This window comes from Terrapene carolina, unplaced genomic scaffold (genome assembly GCF_002925995.2).
Source record: "Terrapene carolina triunguis isolate 2854851 unplaced genomic scaffold, T_m_triunguis-2.0 Scaffold90, whole genome shotgun sequence".
NCBI lineage: Eukaryota > Metazoa > Chordata > Testudines > Emydidae > Terrapene > Terrapene triunguis.
This window is the reverse complement of record NW_020664441.1, coordinates 2226383-2243982: the sequence shown is the minus strand read 5'-3', so window position 1 is coordinate 2243982 and position 17600 is coordinate 2226383. Positions and strand designations below refer to the sequence as shown.

Below are 17600 nucleotides of genomic sequence, written 5' to 3'. Positions count from 1 at the left end.
ATGGGGCAGAGGCCGGAGGGGGCAGGGGACCCCAGAGTCTCTGATGGAGCAGAGGCTGGAGGGGGCAGGGGACCCAGAGTCTCTGATGGGGCAGAGGCCAGGAGGTGGGGTCTTAGAGTCTCTGATGGGCAGAAGCCGGAGGGGGTGGGGGCGGGGGTGGTCCCAGTGTCTCTGATGGGGCAGATGAACAGAGGACAGGCTCTCCGTGTCAGTGCAGAGGCTGGCAGGGCGGGGTCCTGGAGACCATAGCACCGGGATGGGATGGCTCTCAGCCACCTGCACCACGTGGGGTTAGAGCCCCATGCCTGGGCACTCCCTGCTGAGACCGTGGCGCTCTCCTCTGCGACCAGTGGCCCGGTGGAGCCCGAGGAGGCTGGGGAGGAGGCGGAGAGGCGAGCTCGCGGCTGCCGGCTCCAGTACCAGCGCGCCGGCGTCCGCTTCCTGGCGCACTTTGTGGCTCACCCGCTGGACGGCGGACGGCACCTGACCTACATGCCGAGCCCTGACTGGCTCCTGGATGTCTCCCACCTAGTGGGCGGGCAAGCCAAGGTGCAGGACCCCCGCGTGGCCACGCTGGAGGGCGGGAGCGTGGTGATTGGCCGCGAGCCAGGAGTGACGTCAGTGGAGGTAGAGGCTGGGGTGACAGGGGGGTGCCCAGGGAGGTGGGAGCCAGGGGGGTGAGCAGGGGGAGGGGCACGAGGGATGGTGGGGGGGGGGGGGGGGGGGGGGGGGGGGGTGAGCGGGGGGATGCATATAGTGGCAGGGAATGGTGTGTGGGGACAGCTGAGCAGAGGGATGGAGTAGGGGGCTCCAGGGAGGTTGAGGGCGAGGCACAGAGGATGGGAGTGGAGGTGGCTGGGGGGAGAGGGAAGCGTGGGAGATGGGGGGAAGCTGGGGGGGCCCAGGGGGAAGCATGGGAGATGGGGGGAGGCTGGGGGAGGGGGAAGCGTGGGAGATGGGGAACATGGGGGAGAGTGTGGAGGCTGCGGGGGCACAGAGGGAAGCGTGGGAGATGGGGGGAGGCTCTGGGGAGGTTTTCTGTCCAGACTAGAGCTGCTGCTAGTGCCTGTGTCCCCCGCTCTGCCCCCGGTGCAGGTGCGCTCCCCCGTCTCGGACTCCATCCTGGGCGAGCAGACCCTGGTGGTGTCGGACGAGAAGGTGGCCGTGTCGGAGCTGCAGGCCCAGCTGGTGTCGGGCCTCTCGCTGGCGCTGAATATGGAGCCGGGACATCCCGACATCCTCACCGCCACCTGCCAGGCACTCTCAGCCCTGCACTCCCCAAAGCAGGTGAGAGGGGAGCTCCGTGGGGCCTGGGAGGTACAGCGCAGGGCTGGGGACATGGGGTGTAGCCAGGTGATTCCTGGGGATGTCCCAGGCTCCTGGGGCTCCTTGGCCATACTGGCCCTTTAAAGCTGCAGCTTCTGCCTTCCAGTACTGGGCCTTGGCATGCGATCCAGACCTCTCTGGTGGCAGGTGAGGGCAGGGACTGCGGCGTTCGGCAGGGCCCTAGAACCCATGGGGTTGGGCCTTGCACAGCATCTCTCCCTGCTGCAGCAGGGGTGGGAGGAGGGAGTCAAGCGCATGTTGCTGTGGGGAGTTGGGGAGTGGGGCCTGGTGCAGCTCTGGCCCCCACACAAAGTGGGGGCGGGCAGCAGCACAGGGCTCATGGGTGTCTCTCTTCTCACACCTTCCGTTTGCTCCCACCCCCTGCCCGTCTGTGTGTCGTCCCCCTCCCCCAACACTACACGCTTGTTGCCTGATTCCCCCCTCCAGGAAGCGGCACTCAGTGTCTGGCTGGCATTCACCGACCACACCCTGGCCCCTGTGGAGCTCTACGGCTGGCGGGACGTGGCGCTCTCTGTCTCCTCCCTGGACCCTAGCGTGGCCTGGGTGCGGCAGGACGAGGAGCTGGCTCGCCCGCTGATCGTGGCCGAGGGGCCAGGGCAGGGGCCCCTCCTGCAGCTGGGCCTGCACACCGCAGACTCCTGCCGCAAAGGCAAGCACCGGGCGCCGCTGGCTGCTGGCACCGCCTGGCTGGAGGTGGGCGTCAGCCAGCGGCTCCCAACCCCCGGTGGCCCACGGCCCCGCGATCCCCGCCCCGAGTCCCCCTTCCAGCGGGCCGAGGGGGCCATGTCGGGGGAGGCGGTGACAGTGGCGGCTACGGAAACCATGGTGGAGCCCCGGAAGCGGGCCCCAGCTGGGGTGGGACCCGACCTGACCAAGTTTGAGGGGCCCCAGGGCGGCACCTCTTCCGAGGAAGATGGGCCTGGGGAGGAGGAGGAGGAGGAGATGGTGAAGGCCCCCGAGCGGGTGACAGACCTGGAGATCGGGATGTATGTTCTCCTGGGCGTCTTCTGCCTGGCCATCTTCATCTTCCTCGTCAACTGCATTGTCTTTGTGTTGCGCTACCAGCGCAAGGAGCCCCCTGACGCCGGGCTGGGCCCGGCCCCCTCCACCCAGCAGCCCCACAACTGGGTGTGGCTGGGCACCGACCAGGAGGAGCTGAGCCGCCAGCTGGATCGCTGCAGCCAGCACCAAGAGCGCAGCCCCAATCCCACCCCTGACCCCTCCACCACTGCCAAAGATGGTGGCTGCTGCTGCTGCGGGACTCCCCCAGGCATGGAGGGGGGTAGGTGGGAGGCTGAGGCCCCCGAGGTCACAGGTCCCGATGGGGGGGTCTCCGCCAGCACTTTCCTCCCTGCGGCTCTGGGGAGCCCGGCCCTCTCCAGCACCTTGTCCCGGAAAGAGGTGGCTGCGCCGGGGGGCAGGCGTAAGCGGGTGGAGTTTGTGACCTTTGCCTCGCCCCGGGCCCCTGAGGGCGCCGCGTCCCCCCCGTCCTCCTCTGCCCCCACCGTCCAGTCCATCCTGGTGGCCAGCGAGGACGACATTCGCTGGGTCTGCGAGGACATGGGGCTGCGGGACCCCGATGAGCTGAGGAGCTACATGGAGAGGATCCGGGGCAGCTCCTGACCTTGGGCCCACCGCATCAGGGCAAAGCAGTAAGGGACCAGCCCCCGCTCCCATTGGCCACCCTCCCAGGGATCTGCCCTGGGATCCACTGGGCATTCTGTGCCCAAACCTGCTCCCTCCCAGTCAGTGTTAGGAGGAGAGCACTGCCCCCTGCGTTGCTGCCAGGGGTCAGGGCTCTACCCACTAGGGACGAGTCGTACGCCTCTGGATCACTGGGACGCAGGGCTGCGTTCTATAGAATTGACTCTGACTCTGTCTCTGTCCCGGGGATCCAGCCTGGGCCCCCTCAGTTTCTACCTTGATCCCAGCTGAGGCCCCTCTTTCCCTCTCACTGGAGGGAGTTTGACCTCGTGGGTTTGGAACCCAGGCGTCCTGGTTATCGCCCAGGTTCTGGGGGTGCTTTCCCCACTGGTCTCCAACCCACCGAGGGGCAAGCCGGGGCCGGATTCCCATTTTGCTTTGGCTCTCATTGCAATGTTGTGTTGATTGTGATGGTTTTCATGGCGAGTGTCCTTCCTGTGGTCTGACCCTCGGGATATTCCCCTTCCCCCGCCTGCCCACCTTGCAAGGGTGGGCCCCCTTCACCCCGGCCGTGCGTTCGTTTTGTACGATCTCTGGCATTTTATACCTGTAGCGTCGGGAGGCTGCCACGACGGGTCCTTTATTTATGGAAGATTTTTAATTCTTATGTTGTTACAAAAATAAAATATTTAAAAACAAATATCCGGCCCCTGGGCAGATGCGGGGGGGAACCTTTCCATCCCTCCCTGCCTTTGTACTCAGAGCACCCCCTGGGTGGAAGGAGGAGATGAGCAGCTGCAGGCTCCTTCTGCTATCGAACTTCTCCAGTCTCCCAGCCTCATTCTCAGGCCTCATCTGCCACCGTAGGCCATTCTTCCACTGGACTGTAGAGGGGAATGGGGGATGGCCCCTTGAGAATACCGTCTGCACTGAGGGGCCTTCCAAGCTGGTAAAGAATTGGGAGAAGGGCCTAGCTACCAGCCCCCAACAAATGAGGTGGATTGGGGGAGTGGCTGAATTGCATTCACTGTCGCTGTTACCTGCTTGCCACAGGAAGCAGCTCATGAATCAGAGCAGCCCTGGGGCTGCTCTAACCTATCCCGGGGCCAGGCACAGCCCAAGGATAGAGGGAGCATGACGGTGGCTTAACACCAGCCCCATGCTGGAGGCTCGAAGAGGTGTCTCCATGAAGAGTAACATGCTGCGTGTGAGGTCAGCAGGAACATGTGCGCACTCAATTCACACCCCACACAGCCGCACGGTGAGAACGGGCCGCTTAAGAACAGCCTTCATCTAAAAGGGAAAGTTTCCCTCGGGGCCCGGGCCAGGCAGCAGGGCTCCCCTCTCCCTGCTGTCCCAGCCTCCCCTCCCCACTGCCAGCAGCTTCAGCCTGTTTGACAGCCCGGCCCACAGACCATCAGATCGATTATAATTAGATTTTCCATTGCCAAGAAAAGCAGCAGAAGAGGCGTCTCGCGCGGGAATCATCTATGCTTTTAAACCTGCAAATGCGGGGATCCCAAATGGGAGAGATGGCCAGTTGGTTCCAAAGTGGGCCCAGCCCAGTGTTGCTGGGGGTTAGGAGCTTGGCTTAAAGGGAGGCTGCCACCTTTTGACTTGCTGTGGTTTTAGGACACTGAAAGAATTTGGACGATCGGATGGATTCTTTTGTTCCCCGTTGCTGCTTGTCTGTTTGCATGTCAGCTCGGACAGAGAAACTAGACAAGAAGGATGGGCTAGTTTTGTTCCTAGCCCAGCCCACAGGCTCCGGCGTTGACCTTGGGAAAGTCCCACTCATGCAAATGCCCATGCTTAACTTTGTGCACCCTATGCTTAAATGTTCTGGGGGGGGGGGGGGGGAGGAGTTTAATCTCTGTGCCCCAGATCACCATCTGTAAAATGGGGATCCGAAAACTTCTCTTCACGGACAGGAATTTGCTCCCCACTCAGCTTGGCAGAGACCTTGGGAGCTTTTCGCCTTCCTCTTCCTGTAACTCCTCAGCTTGACTCTGCCGAGAGGTTAGGTTGTCGAGCCCTTAGGTTCCCTCGGAAAGCAGCAGGTTTGTCAGTGAGGTGGAAAGTAGAGTTGTTTGAAATCTAGCAGTTTCAGTTCCTGGTGGGGTCTGTGGGCAGGATTAGCTGGATATACAGATCTCACTTCATCAATTCCCTGCCATTGCAGAGGCCTTTGATGAAATACACCTCAAGGGCAGCATCTCCGAATGGAGAGCTAGATCCCTGCCAGCCTGGCTCTCTAACTCTGCCCCCCCCCCCCGCTCTAACCTCATGCCCATGCAGCCATGATCCTGTGGGGTAAGGTGGGGTGGGGTGAATTCTGTGGAGGGGACAGGGTGCTCGGTACCGCAGGAACGGCCTTCAACTGGCAGTAGGGCTGTTTCTTACTAGGTGTAAGGCAGCACCTGGCGCACAGGGGTTCTGATCTCAGCTACTAGACCAGCCCAAAATACCCACAATTTATAAACCTTGCTCTGAAGGTTCCATTTACAAATGGGGCTCCTGAGTGCTGAGACACTTGGATAAATGGTTAATTTGTAGGGCTGGCAAATGAATAAAAAAAATAATTGTGAGATAAAAAAAAAATCACAATCACAGTTTTCTACATTTTCAAATATATTGATTTGATTTCAATTACAACACAGAATACAAATATCAGGGGGTAGCCGTGTTAGTCTGTATCCACAAAAACAACAAGGAGTCTGGGGACACCTTAAAGACTAACAGATTTATTTGGGCATAAGCTTTTCTGGGTAAAAAACCCACTTATTCAGATGCATGGAGTGATGCATTTTCACTCCATGCATCTGAAGAAGTAGGTTTTTTACCCAGAAAAGCTTATGCCCAAATAAATCTGTTAGTCTTTAAGGTGCCACTGGACACAGAATACAAAGTGTACAGTGCTCACTTTAGATTATTATTTTTGATTACATACATCTGCACAGTAAAAAAGATAAATTGTATTTCAATTCTCCTCATACAAGTACTGTGGTGCAATCTCTTTGAAAGTGCAACTTACAAATGTAGAATTATTTATTTTTTTACATAACTGCACTCAAAAATAAAACAATGTAAAACTTTAGAGCCTACAAGTCCAGTCAGTCTTGGAAGCATATCCTCTGGAATGGTGGCTAAAGCATGAAGGGGCATACAAATGTTTAGCAGGTCTGGCACGTAAATATCTTGCAATGCCAGCTACAAAAATGCCATGCGAACATCTGTTCTCATTTTCAGGTGACATTGTAAATAAGAAGAGGACAGCATTATCTCCCATAAATGTAAACATTGTCTGAGCAATTGGCTGAACAAGAAGTAGGACTGAGTGGACTTGTAGGCGCTAAAGTTTTACATTGTTTTGTTTTTGAGTGAAGTTATGTAACAAAAAATCTATATTTGTAAATTGCACTTTCACAATGAAGAGATTGCGCTACAGTACTTGTATGAGGTGAATTTAAAACTTTGTTTAAAAATATTTGCACAGTAAAAAAAATCAAAGAAATCTAAAGAGAGCACTGTACACTTTGTATTCTGTGTTGTAATTGAAATCAATATATTTGAAAATGTAGAAAAACATCCCAAAATATTTATAATTTAAATGGGTATTCTGTTATTGTTTAACAGTGTGATTTAAAATTGTGATGAATCACATTTTCTTAAATTGAGTTAATTTGTTTTGAGTTAATTGCTTGAGTTAATTTCAATTAATTGACAGCCCTATTAATCTGTTATAGATCATTCGTCCATTCTGTCCCGCGCCGCTCTGCCAGTGGGCACCAATCGCAGCAATCGCCCACTTGGTCAATTTTCAAACAAGCACCTTTGTGCTCTCTCCCAGGCTGCTATTCGTCATAACCATCTGCATTATCCGCCTTTCAAACTCTGCTTTGCCGGGATGCCTACCACAAACTTGCCAACTGGTGCGCTGAGACCACTGAGCAATATTGCCTCATTGTTTCCTGGTGTTCCTCCAGCTGTCTGTTGTCTTTGAGTTAGATTGAGGTGAGGTGAGGAGGGACCAGCACCTTGTTCTGCATCTGCAACGGCACACAGCAGTACTCATAATAATCTTACTAACCACTTAACCAGCTCTAGTACCTTCTGCTGTTGTGCTCATGAGCAGCTCTGGCACACACTGGTCATGTCTTTAACCTGCTTAGAACAGCCAGCCATCACGTATCAACCCTTTATAGACTGTTTGGAAATGGACCCTTGCCGGGAAATGCAATCCCCATCATTGATAACAGTCATTCTGTTTCATATTCTCTCGCAGTGTTTGGGTTGCAAAGGCTCCAGGGGCAAGTCTCGTTCGTTTACAGAAATCTCTTTTCATTGGAGTATTGTTTTTTTACAGGAACACTTTTTTGCTTTGAGATCTGCTGTGCTTTTCCCTGCATTATTTTCACTCGTCATAAAATCATAGATGCCGGCTGGGCACTTAAGGGCCATTGCCTTCACCCCTCTGTCTTTTCCACCGCATGCTGGTGGCTTGGAGCACCTTTAACCACCCTACCCCACCCCCGGAATAAATTAAAGCCCCCACTCTCTAAAATTCCATCTTTACAAACACCTCTACTTGAACCAACCCCCAGAGAACAGCCAGGCACAAGCCACCACCACTGGCCTCTCCCCATCAGAGCCCATTTAGCATTACAGAGTAACACAGATCATGGCAGTTCTGAGGGCCCATCCACCAGTGGTGCCAAGCAGGTTTGCCACTCTATGAGATCGTATCCAGCCTTTGCCCAGTTAAGCCCTGATATTAGCAGGGGTTGAGAAGGAGATTTTTCTCTTGCATAGGATGAGGCAAATCTTCCACCCACTCCTGGGCTCTGGGAATCATTCCCCCCCCCCCCTTCATTTCCAGTGCCTTCTGCCTGTTGATTTAACCCCTTACTGGTGCCCGTCCCAGGAGATCGGCCATCTCAGGACCCTGCTGGATAGCAAAACCCAGGCAAGAGAGGGCATCCTTAGGAATTCTGGCTACTGGAGGGTGGATCTTACAGCCTGGGGGTAGCCGAGGAGGCAGGACAACGTTTCCCAAGGGTCTCCGACAAGGAGAAAGAGCAAGCCCCCAAGTGAGCCATGAGGAGGCTCCGCCCCTTAGGGCGTCCCCCTCCCCCTTGAGTCTGCCCCTGCCTCCTGTGGGTGCCTTAGGGGTGAGAGTCCCTGGTGCCCTACTAGGGGCATCTCTCCTTCCCCTTCTCCGGGGAGGTTTGCTGACCCATGGAGCAGTTCCACCCACCAGCCCAAGCCGGGCAAGTCACTGAGCAGAAAGGGGCAGCTGGAGGGGGGCAAGGTCCCCTCAGTCCCCTTCGCGGCCGACGCAGGCGTGGCAGTTGGGTTGCTGCTGCCTCTCGTAGTGGCCAGAGATCCAGAAGAAGAGCATGAAAGTCACAGTCTGGATCCCAGCCAGGAGGAAGAAGTAATAGTCCATGTGGCAATTGTTAATGTTCCCTGGGGAAACAAGGGGTGAGCCGTCAGAGCATCCCCTGCTGGTACCAGGCAGACCCCTCCACCTCTAGCCCCTGCAGCAACCCTAGCCCAGGGCACATTTCTCCCTACACAGTCACTACAACCCGGCACCAAGTAGACACCATCTTCCACCACATTCCCAGACCCAGGGACCCGTCCCCCCTGGCACTGTCAGCAGAACCCCCTCCATGGAGAGCTCCCCCTGCTAGCAGTGGGATGATGAGGCCTGAGAGTGGAGAACAGACCTAGCTCCCAACCTCCCTCGCGCACCCCCCATCGGCCCCAGGGATACATTTCCCACCCCCAGCTCTGCTGAGGGGCTGCCTCTCTCCCTTCTGCTTTGTATTTTCCCCCGGCCCCCGCACTCACCGTAGTCCTCGGGGCAGTGCATCCAGCCATGCTCCGGCACTGAGAGGAGAGTCAGCAGCCCAGAGCCCAGGAGCGAGCCCACGCCGGATATGAAGAAAAAGAGCCCCATGATGGCTCCCTGCATGGACTTGGGGGCCTCTGAGTAGGCAAATTCCAGCCCTAGGGGAAAGCAGAGAGCTCTGAGGGACCTCAGTAATACTAGGGCAAACAAACACTGCTTCTAGCCACCAGGTGATGGGATCAAACAACAGGCTGTTTGCTACCATGCCAGCTGATTGATAAGCTGGCAGCCCCAACCCAAGCACTTGCCTTGAACCTATCAGTCACCTATCCACCTACAGATCAAGCCTTGCATTGCTTAGATTCATGAAATCAGAGGGACCTCCTTCCTAGATACAGCTGTATTTGATGTTCTCTGGCCCCACCCAGCATGGTGCTAGGGGCTGTTAGTCAGACCCATTGCACATGCTCAGTCTAACCCCAGCACCTGGCGCTTCACACCTCACCCGTGCTGCCTTATTGTTACTGGACCCCATCGCGCTAGGCGCTGCACAAACCCAGCACAGTTACCTGGAATGCTGGCGAAGATTTCACTGATGCCAATGAGAAGGTACTGGGGAATCTGCCACCAGATGGGCAGTGTGGCAGCAGAGTACACATCCTCTCCGATGCGCTGCGGGATGGTCTGGTTGTTCTTCACATACTGCAGCCTCTTGGTCTCCAGGGCGCCTGCCGAGGAGGGGCAGGATGGATCAATGTGACATTCCCCCATACACACTCAGAAGGGGTCAGCCCCATCTGAGCAAGGCCCCATGGGCCCCTGATTTCAGGGCAGGGAGAGTCTATCGGCCATCCTCTGGGATCCCCCCGCAATGCCGGTCAGCTCCAGCCCTTGCGTTGGGCAGTAGCCTCCCACCCACCAGCCATGGCCTCCCTAGCCATGGGCATCAGGCGTTACCTGCCACAATGATAGAGGCGAGGCCAAAGAACATGCCCAGAGCCATCCTCTTCAGCGCTGAGGGCAGCAGCTTCCGCCTCACCAGGAACGGGTCAATGACTCGATCCTTCAGTGGGACCAGAACCAGCAGGACCACCACATTGGCTAACAGGAGCCAGGCATCAGGGAACTAGGGAGAGAGAACTGGGTCAGATCTAGCCCTTGGGCTAACAGAACCAGGCAGTGGGGATCTAAGGCGAGATAACTGGGTCAGAACTAGTCCTTGGGCTAACAGAACCAGGCATCCCCTTGAGAAATAACTCTACAGCAACTGAAAACCCTTATTCTGAATCGCCTGCCTCTCCCAGCCCTGACTCTCCCCCTGCTTCCCCATCCCCTCCCTGCCATAGGTGCTGGAACTAGGGGTGCTGAGGATGCTGCTGCACCCTCTGGCTGGAAGTGGTTTCCATCATATACAGGGTTTACAGTTTGGTTCAATGGCTCTCTACATCCCCACTACACAAATTGTTCCTGGTCCCCTGCTCCCCTCCAGCTGCCCGGGGCCTGAGGAGACGCGGAAGCAGCTGGGACAGTTTCTGTTCTGTCTCCAGACAGGCTGGTGACCACAACCAGCATCACATGCCACTCACGCTAGGCCTCTCACAAAGAAGGGATTGTGCTGTCAGGGGCAGGTGATATCCTGGACCCGCCTCCTTGCCCAGGCTGGGGATGTCACCCTACTCGAATGGGCAGCAAGATTCACCCATGCTGCTCAAGATGGTCTCTTCCCTTGGCCTGGTGCCAGCCCTCTCCCCGTCACCCCCTCTTGGGGTGTCATCACCAACCCCAGCAATGTCACTCAGCCCCTGAGCTGATGTCATTGCCTGCCATCCCCGCTGCATGCCATGGCCCCTCACCGTGTAGCTGCTGCCCATGCCACTGCCCGTGCTGTTGTGCTGGAAGATGTTGGGGATGAAGAGGTGCAGGCCTTGCAGATAGTAAGTCGACTGCATCTGGAATGTAACAGGGAGGTCAATGTGGGGTTCAGATCCATGGGACATTCCTCCCCCCCGTCATCCCTCTTGGGACATCATCATCCACCCCAGTGATGTCACTCAGCCTCCCCTACTCCCTGCCAGGGGCATTGTCCCTCCTCTGCCCCCTTGAGTTGGGGTCATTGTTTGCCATCCCCACTGCATGCCTTGGTCCCCATTGGAACTGAACCTCTCTCCTACCCCACCAAGGTAGGGAAGAGCCACACACACCCCGGCACCCTACCCCAGGAAACTCTGCCAAGCCAGGACTGGGGGAGCAGTGTGCGGGTGGCCCCCGAGAGAGGGTTAATCATAGAATCATAGAATATCAGGGTTGGAAGGGACCTCAGGAGGTCATCTAGTCCAACCCCCTGCTCAAAGGAGGACCAATCCCCAGATGGGTCCTGCTTTGAGCAGGGTCCTACTGGGTCGTACCAGCAGCCAGTGACTATTGTTCTTTAGCATTGCCCCGAGGTGGCGAACCAAAGAGGAAGGAAATGAGGAGGAAATCTTTCGAAGGAATGGACACGGTCCCTGTCCCAGGTGGCTGGTCCTTTAAGGAGAAATGGGTCTCAGCCCCACCTGGGACATGGTTCACTCCCCGCTCCAGGTGTGAAGCTGGGCCATGTGGCCCCTCTGGGAGTCACAAGGCAGAGGGCTGGGGAGGGAGAGAGAAAGATGCTGAGCTAACAGGGGTGGGCCAGGAGAGCAGGAAATGGGGGGGGGCAAAACTTTTTGGCCCGAGGGCCTTATCTGGGTATGGAAATTGTATGGCGGGCCATGAATGCTCACGAAATTGGGGTTGTGGTGTGTGTGGGGGGGTGAGGGCTCCGGCTGGGGGTATGGGCTCTGGGGTGGGGCCAGAAATGAGGAGTTCAGGGTGCAGGAGGGTCTCCAGGCTGAGGCAGGAGGTTGGGGTGCGGGGGGGGTGAGGGCTCCAGCTGGGGGTGTGGGCTCTGGGGTGGGGCTGGGTATGAGGGGTTGGGGATGCAGGAGGGTGCTCCGGGCTGGGACCGAGGTGTTCGGAGGCTGGGGCAGGGGGTTGAGGCACGGAAGGGGGTCAGGGGTGCAGGCTCTGGGTGGTGCTTACCTCAAGCAGCTCCTGGAAGCAACAGCATGTCCCCCCACTGACTCCTACGCAGAGCCATGGCCAAGGAGCTCTGCACGCTGCCCGGTCCGCAGGCACCGTCTCTGCAGCTCCCATTGGCCTTGGTTCCCAGCCAATGGGAGATGTGGGGGCATCGCTTGGGGCAGGGGCAGCGTGCGGAGCCCCCTGGCTGCCCCTACATGTAGGAGCCGGAGGGGAGATATGCCGCTACTTCCGGGAGCCGTGAGGAGCCACCCCACGCTCAGAGTGTGGTAAGCCCCTGACCCCACTCCCTGGATGGAGCACCAGAGTGGGGCAAGCCCTGGACCCTGCTCCCCAGCGGGAGCTCGAGGGCTGGATTAAAACATCTGAAGGGCCGGATGCGCCCCCCGAGCCATAAATTGCCCACTCCTGAGATAGGCTGGCATCTCGGAGCCCGAGAGAGGACAACTCAGAGAGAGTCCTGGCGCCAATCCTGGGCTAGGGAGGGGTGCGAATAGCTGCTGGCTGAAGACTCAGACCAATGGGATCGGCAGCAGATGCCAGAGCTGAGGAGCTCTTGTGCAGATGGACTTGATGGATTGTTCTGCGCTGCTTATGTGATGAAGCCAGCCTCGGGGGGGAGGGGGGAAGCTCGGAGGAAGCCTTTGTGGATTATTTCAGGGACACTGAGGCAGAGCTGCCCCTGGCCACGAGGGGGCGCTCTGGAGGCAGCATCCCTGTTTGCAGCCCCCACCACCCTAGGATCTGAGGGTCTCACAAGCATTGATGGTATCGATCCTCAACTCCAAGCTCCGTGAGGACGGCTCGATGCCGACCCCACTGCCAAACCCCTCTATGCATCAGCACGCCTGGTGCTGCCGCTCCACCGGCTCCCTACCTGGAAGTAGACCATCCAGTAGGGAATGAAGGTCAGTAGCACCGGCAGGATCTTCGCCATCACCTGGAAGTTGGCAAGATCCTCCTCGGGTGAAGGAGCCCGGGGCTGAGATTTGCCGTCAGGGAGAGGATCCGCGCCCTGGGCTTCTGATTGGAGAGCGCCCGGCCTTCAATGAAAGGGGAGAGCACAGATGGCATGAGGAGGCCAGCGTGGGCATGGCCCCAGAGGGGATGGGGGCAGCTGCGCTCCACCAGCACTGACCCTACCTGATACGGCGCGCTCGGCTGCAGCAGCTGCCCCTGAAGGCCAGCCTGAGCATGGCAGAGACCTGGCTGCCCGCGGGGGGCTTGGTGACGAAGGTGGGGGCAGCCAGGAGAAAGACGAGGAGGGCCAGGGCCACGCAGGCCGCGGGGATGGTGTAGCCGATGAAGAAGTTGACATTCTGCTGGATAAAGGCCACCACGAGCAGCGAGATCACCGCCCCGATGTTAATGCTCCAGTAGAACCAGTTGAAGAAGCGCCGTGTGGCATCGCGGCCACGGTCCGTCACCTACAGGGAGCACAAGGCAGGATGGCGTGAGCCAGGCTGTGCTCCGCTGTGTCCAGTCGGGGCCTCGTCCCCTGTCCCCACTGTGGGAAGGGGGGGTCCCAAAGGAAATGGTGGGGTTAACCCTTTATGGGCCGTGGGGAGAGAATTTCTAGATCCCTGGCAGGGGCTGCCTCCCATCTCTCCTGCCCTTTGGGGAGCCAGGCAGACCCTCGGCCTGGCAGGGGGACTCTCACCACCACCCCGCCCACCCCAGGGACTTCCATCTGCAGGGAGCGCCAGGCCAAAACTAAGCCACAAACACGGGGGCGGGGACGCATCTCCCCTCCCTCCCACTCCTTAACCTAGACGCAGCCTCCCTCCTTCCTATCCTCTCCCCGCTTCCCGACCTCCTGTTCCATCCGTTCCCCAGCCCTTCCCATCCTCTCGCCTACCCACCCAATCAGGGTGCCCCATTGCAACAGCACCCCCTGGGGATGTGGGGGGTGATGGCCCCCCCTGCCTGGCCGAGGCTCTGCCTGGCTCTCCAGAGGGAAGGAGAGATGGGAGTCAGCCCCTGAAAGGGGTCTAGACATTCTCCCCCTACAGCCCTTAAGAGGTTAACTCCCCACCTCCTTTCCTATGGACCAGAGAAACAATCCCCTTCCCCCAGTTAGACTCCTCACCTCCCCTGACTGGGGCGGAAGAACTCCCTCACACCCGGGGGGAGACAGGGAGGATTAACCCCTTGTGCTCTGGGAGGCGAGATCATCCCTAGGGACGTTCTCCCTGCTCCCAGCCAAGCCTGGGAACTCTGGCTTGTTCCTGGGGTCTGGGGTGGTAGAGAGGAGACTTTACCCCATCATCTGCTGGGGCGGAAAGAGAAACAGTCTCCCCCACAGCATGATAGGGAAAGCCCCTCCCCCCAACCTCCCGTGTGCATATGTGCAAGCGTTAATCTGTGCATGCACACTGGGGACTTGTTTGTGCCTGCATTTCCACGTGTGTGTGCTTTTGCATGCCTGTGTGTGTAAGCACATGCATGCTTGTGCATGTTTGTGTAAATGTGTTCTGACACGTGTGCAAGCTCGTGGGTAGGACGTGTGCCCTTGTCTGCATGGCTGCTTGCGTGGATGTGCTTTTGCTTCTGTGCGTGTGCAGGGGTGTGGTAGATGTATTTGCATGTGTGTGCTCATGCGCATGGGTATTCATGTGTGCAAACTTGTGTGTGTCTGTTTGTATGCATTGCCTCTGTGTGTGTGTGTGTGTGTGTGTGTGTGTGTGCACGTACTGCATGCATTGCCTCTGCCTCTGTGTGTGCACGCGCGCGCGTTGCATGCATTGCCTCTGTGCACATGCGTGTTGCATGAATTGCCTGTGTGTGTGCACAGGTGTGCATTTCATGCATTGCCTCTGTGTATGTTTGTGCACGCGCATTGTATGCATTGCCTGTGTATGCACATGCGCGCTCATGCATGTGTGTGCAACGTTAACCCTTTGGCACTAGCCAGGGCGAGGGTCCTGCCCAGGGGAATCTCTTTGGGGGGGGTATATGTGTGTGTGTGTGTGTGTGACCCTTTGTGTGCTGGATGTATTGCTCTCCAGGTTGCTGACCCTGGGGGAATGGAGGGGAAAGGCGTGCCTGTTACCTGGTCGGCGCCGAAGGGGGTGAGGTTGGCCTTGACGGAGCTGATGCCCAGTGCCAGAAGCAGCAGGCCAGTGTACATCAGAGGGGCGCAGTAGTGGCCGGGTGCCGACTGCTGGCACTCCCCACTCTGGTTCCGGCAGGGATGCTGCAGCGGGTAGGCCGGCATGTCCCCGCACAGAAAGAGTCGCCCATCCGATGAGGCCGTGGCAGGCAGCAGGCAGGCCGACACCAGGTAGAGCAGGAAGCTTAGCGTGATGGTCCAGTAGCGGCCCAGGTAGACGTCAGCCAGCCAGCCCCCGACGGGCGAGAGCAGGTAGGAGGCGCCCAGGAAGAGCAGGGCGGCCCGCGAGGCCTGCGATCCCCCCCAATTGAAGTTGCTGCTGTTGAGGTAGAGGACAAGATTGGAGACGATGCCGAAGAAAGCCGCCCGCTCCAGGATCTCCACCAGCAGCACGGCCGCGCAGGCTGCCTTCCGGCCCTCGAAGGCATCCCATAAGCCCCCGGCCGGGGCCTCTTCCTGCCCCAGCAGGAGCCGGCGCTCCCCTCTGGTACCATCCCGGGCCATGCACCGCCCTGCCTGGGCACTGCACGGATCTTCCTGCTCCCCCTGGCCTTCTCAGCCTGTGCTCTGTCTGTCTGCCCTTGCTGCTCCGTCTGTCCTGAGCCTTCCCCTCCCACGCTCTGTCTGGCCGTCCTCCCCTCTCAGTCTCTGGCCGCCTGTAGCTCTGGCTGCCTCTGCCTTCCCTGCTCCGTCTCTTGCTCTGGCAGACTCTCTCTGTCTCACCCTTCCTGGGCGTGTTTCTCCAATCTCTCAGGCCAGCTCCCACTTCCCCATTTCTCTGCTGAACAGAGACATCATATGACATCTCCCTTCCCAGAAATGAAACTTCCATTCCATGGGTTCCCCTTTCTCAGGGGATCGCTGCCCCGCCCTCTCCCCCTGAGTGACACCCTTCTTCATGCTTTTCCAGCCCTTCCCCAAAGTTTCCCTTTACTCTCCTTGCCCCTGCTCCAGTCTTCTCCCAAGATGATTCCCTCTGCCTAATAATCATACCTAGCACTTTTTATCAGGGGATCTCAACGTTCTTTACAAAGGCACTCACTATCATTAGCACCAGATAGGGAAACTGAGGCACAGAGGGGCAAAGTGACTTGCCCAAGGTCACCCTGCAGGCCAGTGGCAGAGCTGGGAATAGACCCCATCTCTCATGAGTCCCAGTCCAATGCTCTTTCCACTAGGCCCCACTGCTCCCAAGAGCAGCTGGCCTGCTTAAAGCCAAGAGGGTGGAAGCACTGGTGGGAGACTGTCAGTGGACAGGGTCTCCCATCCCAAACATGAAATGAATAGCTCATCGTGGCGGAGATTTTAAACTCCTTTTACAAAAAAACAAAGAAACCCTCCTGTAGCAAAGGAAATGCAGGCAAACAGGAAGCAATAGTTCGTTCTAGTAGCTCTTGCCCAAGACCAGTTCATGTGCAAACAATGGGCTCCTGATGAGTGGGATTTAACTAATAACCATCCTGAGTCACTCCCAGTTGTCTGAGAGGAGTTCTGGAGAGCCCTGGGGGAGGGGCCAGAGAATAGGTGACAAGCTGATCCATAGATTTTCAGCCCAGACGGGACCTCCAGCTCCATCCGCAGCTCCATTACACCTAGGTGGCGATGGAGCTGCAGATGAGCCTTTTGCAATGGGGCTTCTGCCCCGAATGCTGCACGGCCCTATCCTGGTAAGAACACAAGGTAGGTGTCATTGCCCAAAGCCTTGCGGTGCGTAGCATGGCCTTCCAGCTCCCACAAAACCCTTTTCCTCCCTTCCGCCCCTATGGGGTTTGCAGATTGTATGTTTCTCCAGTGCCCCTAGCTTTGGCTCTTCAGAAAGGGACTTTCCTACCTCCTTCCTCTCGTGGAAGTCCAGTGCACTCCACCGTTCCAAATTCCCTGCCAACGGACAGAAGACTCTCTAGGAGGACCAGAATCACCATGCTGGATCAGGGCGGGGAGCCATCTGTGCTGCTTCCAGCTAGTGCCAGCTGTTTCAGAAGGTCCAAGACCCTCACTGCTGATAGTTGTAGGACCACCATCTTCCCAGCCCCCATTAGAGGTTGGCTTATGCCCTGAAGCAGCAAGCCCAAGACCAGACCTTCCATGGCTTCACATCAGCATGGCTCCACTGAAGACAGTGCCATGACATTGATTGACACCAGTTGAGGATCAGGCCCTTGTGTTTTTTTTAAAGTCCTTCCGACTCTAACCTCTCCCATCCTGCCTGATTTCCCCTCCTCCCATGGGTAAATAGTGCAGCTGGAGCCCCCTCTGACCAGCAAAACGCCAGCAAAGTTATCCATTCCCTTTTGACAGCGTGCCGCGGGAAAGTTCACTCTGCAAATTAATCCCGGTTGGTTTGTATGGCAACATGGTCATGTGGATTGACATCTGGCAGACAGCTCTTCCTCGGAGCTGTCATCTCTCGCGCTGGTATTTCAGCAGCAGCTGCTATAAAAAATACACCCCCAGAGTTTCTATTACCAGTTGATATATGTTGTGATTTCTCCTTTTGATGCTCCCTCTTACGGAGCATGGAATTATTTAGTATCTGTCCTGTGACGTCTCCTCCAATTTGCTTCAAGGAGGGCAGGTATT

At 57.4% G+C, this 17600-nt stretch overlaps 2 protein-coding genes across 2 annotated transcripts in view; one reads left to right on the top strand and one right to left on the bottom strand.

Annotated features, from left to right (window-relative positions):
• The window catches only part of TMEM132A (transmembrane protein 132A), an 11981-nt gene extending 8427 nt beyond the window's left edge, over positions 1-3554 (top strand). Inside the window, 3 exon segments of the mRNA XM_026650518.2 lie at positions 351-627; positions 1096-1287; positions 1774-3554. Of these exon segments, the coding sequence (XP_026506303.1) occupies positions 351-627; positions 1096-1287; positions 1774-2970 (1666 nt within the window). The 3' untranslated portion in view covers positions 2971-3554.
• Positions 3555-7253: 3699 nt separating this feature from the next.
• Positions 7254-15665, bottom strand: SLC15A3 (solute carrier family 15 member 3). The gene is made up of 8 exons (XM_024197628.2): positions 14961-15665; positions 13052-13335; positions 12786-12951; positions 10702-10797; positions 9806-9974; positions 9418-9576; positions 8848-9006; positions 7254-8460 (listed from the first exon to the last, which is right to left on the bottom strand). Exons 1-8 carry the CDS (start codon positions 15522-15524, stop codon positions 8309-8311), a joined length of 1749 nt encoding a protein of 582 aa, XP_024053396.1. The 5' UTR covers positions 15525-15665; the 3' UTR covers positions 7254-8308.
• Between the last annotated feature and the right edge of the window lie 1935 nt (positions 15666-17600).